Source organism: Aplysia californica, unplaced genomic scaffold, assembly GCF_000002075.1.
Source record: "Aplysia californica isolate F4 #8 unplaced genomic scaffold, AplCal3.0 scaffold00695, whole genome shotgun sequence".
NCBI lineage: Eukaryota > Metazoa > Mollusca > Gastropoda > Aplysiida > Aplysiidae > Aplysia > Aplysia californica.
Window position 1 is genome coordinate 86,808 of NW_004797965.1, and position 5,802 is coordinate 92,609.

The window sequence follows — 5,802 nt, forward strand, 5'->3', positions numbered from 1 at the left end:
GTTAACAACATTCAGTTTTTTGGGGGCTTTCCTGTAAAATTGTCAAAACTGCACATATTGTATATTTTTAAAAATCACGGCAGAACAGCAACAATTGCATCATTATCAAGAACAACAAGATCTACCACTTCCGATTCCAACACGCCCATGCAACATAATCTAGATTCTAGTCAGACTAAATTGGCAGTCGTTAACTGGGTCGGCCATCTTGTTCCAAGGTTCGTATTTTTTGCTTCACTTTGTCCAGGTGATCTTCGCATCTGTCCAGTAAGGCCTAGGGGGGAGAGGACATCAATGGTCGGAGTCGGAGTATAGTTTGGAGTTGATGGAAGAAAAACAAGTCAAAACAACGAGCCATTTAGTGCAGGAAAAAAATCTCGGCAGATGGAAACAACAGTTGGGAAAAAACAAACAACAAGCAGGACTTACTGTTGGCACCCCCCCCACACACACAAAACCATTCACCAAGTCAGTTTTCAGTTTGACAAAACAAGACGAAAGGTTGTCAACAGAAATTTCGCTTTGTGCTGATTAAAAACATTTATCACTGTGAGGCTATGTCATGAAAACAATCAAATCAAATCTTCACGAAAGACCTGCATACATATTACACTCTCAAACAAAAGACCTACATATACAAGTTACAATGTCACAAGAAAGACTTATTAAATACACCTTTTAATCTCACATAAATGACCTACATATACATGTTACAATTTCATTTGAAAGACCTATCTATTAAATACTCCTTATACAATCTCACATAAATGATCTACATATATATGTTACAATTTCACATGAAAGACCCATCTATTAAACACACCATAAACAATCTCCCTAGAAACACAGGAAACTTCTTCGTCCATTGTGGTTTCCCACTCATTTCTCTGCTCGGATACTCTAAAAAAAACAACAAACCCACCTATATTGTCCTGGTCTTTTCCTGTCAGCCATCAGTTCAAGTTCTCTGAAAAGTTATATTTGGTTTACTCCTGCCTCTTTAGCCTTTTATTTTTCCAGTGAGGGCAAAATGTTCAGGGGCTTACTGTCTATTCAAGTGTTTTTGCAGCTTTTTCAAGTGGATCGCCTTCTTAGGTGATTTTTCAACCAGGTGTTGGAAATCACTGAAATTATTTTCTCTGCATCACGTCGCTCACAGCGTTCAAATTACAGATTTTTAAAAAGCAGAAAAGTCATTTTATCTTTTTTTAAATGCTTTCACTTTCATTAGCCTAAGACAGCACAAATCTCACCTGCAATTTATTCACGAGAGATTTCCGCTGTTTTCGATAGTCCTCATCCTCCCTGGCTGGGGTCGAGTCGATTTTCTCCAGTAGCTTCATCGATTCCTCGTGGATTCCCATAATGCACTTTTTGCCCGCTTTCAGACTTGCCAGATCCTAAAAAAAATAATTTTTTAAAAATCATTAAATTCTAAGAGCTTGTTTCATTGTTCTATATGTATGTAAAAATGGGATCTTAAAAATCAACATAAAACAAAACCCTATAACATTTCATGGATTTTCCTAAAGAGCCACGATTAAATCTGTGCTGCCTTTCTGAATGCATGAAAGTTTTGTATCAACGACCATTTTGGGTCAAGATGTACCTCGTTCATCATGCCGAAAAATTACCATCAACAACAAGAGGGAAGCCTCCAGTCCCGAGACAGAATACAAAAAGCAGGTGTATAGTTGAGGGATTCGACGAACAACCTAGACTTGGAAAGTGACTCGGGATGCTCCACCCACAACTATTGGTGACTCACTGCACTGCCACTCCAAAAACAAACCTTCAAGCTCCCAATTCCACTTCTCACAACGAAAGAAAGTATCATCATATCTATTTTAAACTTGACCAATATGGTAAAAATAAATGTGGAGGACTGGACAGGAATGAGTCTTTCACTGGGGAAGATAAAAACGTCACGCTCGGCATCGTTCTGGTGGAAGCGGGGAAACAGACATGGTGTGGAGCACGTCATTTGGGGCGATAAAAAATATACGTCTGCAGGCACAGAATTTGACAAAGTTGTCAGGTTTTGGCTAGAACTGTACCTCTTTTTGGCTACTTCGTACCTCTGTTAAGACATTTAAAATCCTGGGTCCAAAGAGAGTTCATTATAGCGAGGTTTTACTGTAGACAAAGACAGAGGTTTTACTGTAGACAAAGACGGAGGTTTTACTGTACAGACAGAAGTTTTACTGTAGACAAAGACGGAGGTATTACTGTAGACATACGCTGAAGTTTTACTGGATAGACAGAGGTTTTACTGTAGACAAAGACGGAGGTTTTACTGTAGACAAAGTAGAATGAACTCACACGAGCGTCACCAACGGCTGAGATGTGCTGCTCACACCGGCCACAGATTGCGTCTACCTCACTGGACAATTGTGTTAGGGGATTGTTCGAGTCTTGGCTGCCCTGAAAAAGGTCAGGTTTTGAACTTTGTTAAAAACGCCACAAGTTCAACTGTACTAAAGTAATTATTTCAGGTTTCTAGTTGTTGGACAGGTTAATAAAATGGCTGTTATTTGTTTCTCATCCTCAATATACCAGGGCTTTCTTTCTTGTCCTTTAATCCAATTACTTCAGACATTTTCTCTTTTGCCCCAAGACATACAGTTGACATGGGTGAACTACGGTTTGACAAAAGAAATGGCTACAGCTATCTGTCCCCGTGGTTTTATGCACCCCGTATCATTTAGCAAAATTTGATCATTTTTTTTGCATAATTTCGGATTATTTTCCTTGATCATTCTTTGTTAAAATTAACAGAATCACATAATTTCACATTTTTCGGCTCAGTTGGCATAATTTCAAAAATTTTCTTCCATAAAACGAAGGGGACAGAGCTATATGTGTGCTCTGACGACAGTGACGTCTCTCCCACACAGCCAGTGACGTCTCTCCCACACAGCCAGTGACGTCTCTCCCACACAGCCAGTGACGTCTCTCCCACACAGCCCCTCTCTGTGATGTGGCTCTATCTAATATAAACAAACACACAATCTCATACAGAGGTGCTGGGTCTCAACTAAGAGAGTGAATACAAACATCAAACAAGCAGTGTCGTTACCTTTGATTCTGAGGAATCCCTTCTCTCACTCGCCTGAAGGAAGAAAACAAAGACAGATAAAAATCAGAGTTCTTTACACATCATCCTCATCCCCATATTCCCCAATATCCCATAATTTCAAACAACTCGATAATTTAAGAAAAAAAGTGAAATTTGCCGCCTTTTTAAAGTCATTTTAGAGTTAACGTTTTGCGAGAACATGCTTTCATCTGAAAGACTAGACCTGTGTTCACGGATCAAATGAGCCTAATTGTAAATACCATCAAATTTGGTTCCAAAATGAACATTTTTTCCCGATACAGACAGATCCGAGCTGTACATGCCACTAAATTTCCGCATAGAAGAATTGGAGCCAGACGAGTAGAATGTAACATCTTAAAGACAACCAGGAATGGCCAATTTTACCATCACCATTGTGTCACCCGACAACTCACCTTTCTCCCCAACACCATCACTCTGTCTCCATCTCTCAGCCCCAGCGAGGACAAACTAGAGTTCATAAACACTGTGTCAAGGTCGTTGGGTTTAAACAGCGTGCGGCCTGAAAAGCAAAGATATCAGAAGGACAATGTAATTATAATATATAATTGTAAGTTCTTAACCCCTCGACAGCTAACCGTACCCCACATGCAAATGAAATTTCCACAAGAGGTCACAGGTCAGAATCTATAACTGATGTGTTTGCTTATAAGAGGCAGATCGGTAAAACTGATATCAATATAAAGAGGAATGAAGCGATGACTTTATCTTTTGACCAGCTGCATCCATAACAATGTAAACAATTTGACAGTTCTGACACGAAACAAGTGTTCAGTTCCAAATACATGTCGGATTCAAATATAATTCAAATAAAAAGAAACAAATTGAATTTTTTAAAAAATAACTTTGTCAGTTGTGTTAGACCATGATGACACCATGCTCCAAACCTCGGAAGATAATCTTCTGACAAGAAGGCTCCACTTGTGTCTCTCGGTACACAGCCTGCGACAGATGGTACAGATTGAGACGTTCTGCTCGGCCCTCCTCTTCCAACAAATCCAGATGAATGGGTAATTTTTTCACACCTGAAACAAGGTACAGAAAAACAAATTCTTTATTGTTCAGGGTCTACAGTGAAAGATGGGACGGGGGGGGGGGGGGGGGGGCGGGGGGGGGGGAGAATAGCGGGTCGAGCTATTAGGGGTGAGAATGTAGGTGGCCCTTTAAAATGTCTCTATCTATCCACACTGAAATGTCTCTCACAACCATTTCAATAGATCAAAAGTCAGAAATCAACACACACATGGTTCAGAGTTGTAAACCACTGTATGTATTATTCTTGGAAATTGTTCTCCCATTAACACGCAGAGACAAACCAAAAGAAAACCACAGAACTCGAGAACCACTTGTTCTCAGAATAACAGCCATTTTGAACATGAACTTAACCTAAGTCACTTACTAAGTGAATTTCAGGCCACAACATTCAGGCTAGAGAGTCCAAGTACTTTTGTCTGTTAAACAAAGTCCAAACTGTAGGCTACATTTTTTTTATAAAAGAAAGACTAGATCTAGATCTAGATCTAGACTAGATCTAGATTCTAATTGTAATAATAGTAATAGCTTCACAAACAACAACAAGCCCAAGCAAACATGATTCACTTGAACTTGAATCAGTGCGACAGTGGTGTCATCGACAGTTTCTTTCTGCTTGTAATTTGTCCTTTGTCATCATAATTACAGGCAGAACATAACCATAGATCTAGATATCTAGATCTAGATCTAGCATTTGAGCAGAGTCAAAGAATTCTCACCAAACACTAAAACAAGATCAAGAGTTTCGGATGATCCTCTGGTTCTGGATGATCTACTTCTGGACGCCATACTGATTACTGATTATTGTTGCTGGGTGAAAAATGTCACCGGAAATTTATAACCCGATTCTTTTCCCCTCCAAATTTTTATTAAATCTATCTAAACATGGATCGTGTAGCCAATAACAAGATAGTTCACTTTTCTCTTTGAATAAAGTGTCTCAAAATCTGGTGGCGCCCTCTTTGAAAAAGCGCAAACTTTGAAAACAGAGTTACCCTTTTTGTGTGGGAAAAACGATAAAATGAAACCACAGAATTCTACACTAAGTGTAGAATGTAGAATTCTGTGAGTGAAACCAACAAACTATGCTATTCCTATCTTCTTCTGGAGAAAAGATAGAGACTAATTGAGAGCTTCCAAACAAAGACTGCAGCGCCATCTAAAGCAACGCCCGAACTTCCGGTGACACTTTTTTGGCTGAGTGAACAATCTTGTTATTACGATCCTTGGTCTAAAAGAGGGAGACCACTCCCACTCCCGTTCCACAAACAATGTTTTTAAATCTGCTTCTATTCACTGAGTGTTGTTCAGTCGTTCAGTCTACGATTCTGGAATCTGATTACTGAAATTTGGACTTTTGTTTCAGTTAGGTAGGCCTATGCCATGATGTTTTAAAAAGATAATGGTTCAGAAAGCTGTGGGCTTTAGTAGATCCATGTTCTGTCTCTGAATACGAAGTGACTATAGTGATTGGACCCCATACAAACCAGTAGTGGGTGTACCCATGCTTAAACAATCCTAGAGGGACTCCTGAGCTCAGAGCATGCATCCTTGACCTTTGGTCCTTAAAATCAACCTCTGTGAGAAATGTTTCCTGTGTGCCAGGCTTCTTTCTTTTCATTCGCATTTTTTATGAATATTTAATTATGAAG

General features: G+C 39.4%; 2 protein-coding genes across 3 annotated transcripts in view; one reads left to right on the top strand and one right to left on the bottom strand.

Moving 5' to 3' along the window:
• Positions 1-6: 6 nt before the first annotated feature.
• Positions 7-5,206, bottom strand: LOC101855977. Its single transcript, XM_005108514.3, has 7 exons — positions 4,870-5,206; positions 4,006-4,143; positions 3,514-3,620; positions 3,080-3,112; positions 2,323-2,424; positions 1,254-1,400; positions 7-274 (listed from the first exon to the last, which is right to left on the bottom strand). Exons 1-7 carry the CDS (start codon positions 4,937-4,939, stop codon positions 191-193), a joined length of 681 nt encoding a protein of 226 aa, XP_005108571.1. The 5' UTR covers positions 4,940-5,206; the 3' UTR covers positions 7-190.
• An 84-nt stretch (positions 5,207-5,290) lies between these two features.
• LOC101855751 overlaps positions 5,291-5,802 on the top strand; it is a 32,418-nt gene continuing 31,906 nt past the window's right edge. Inside the window, exon 1 of one of the 2 annotated variants that reach the window (XM_013088170.2) lies at positions 5,291-5,520. The gene's annotated coding sequence lies outside the window, so the exon portion shown is untranslated. The remainder of the gene's footprint in view (positions 5,521-5,802) is intronic. The other variant, XM_005108513.3, reaches the window with a different exon arrangement.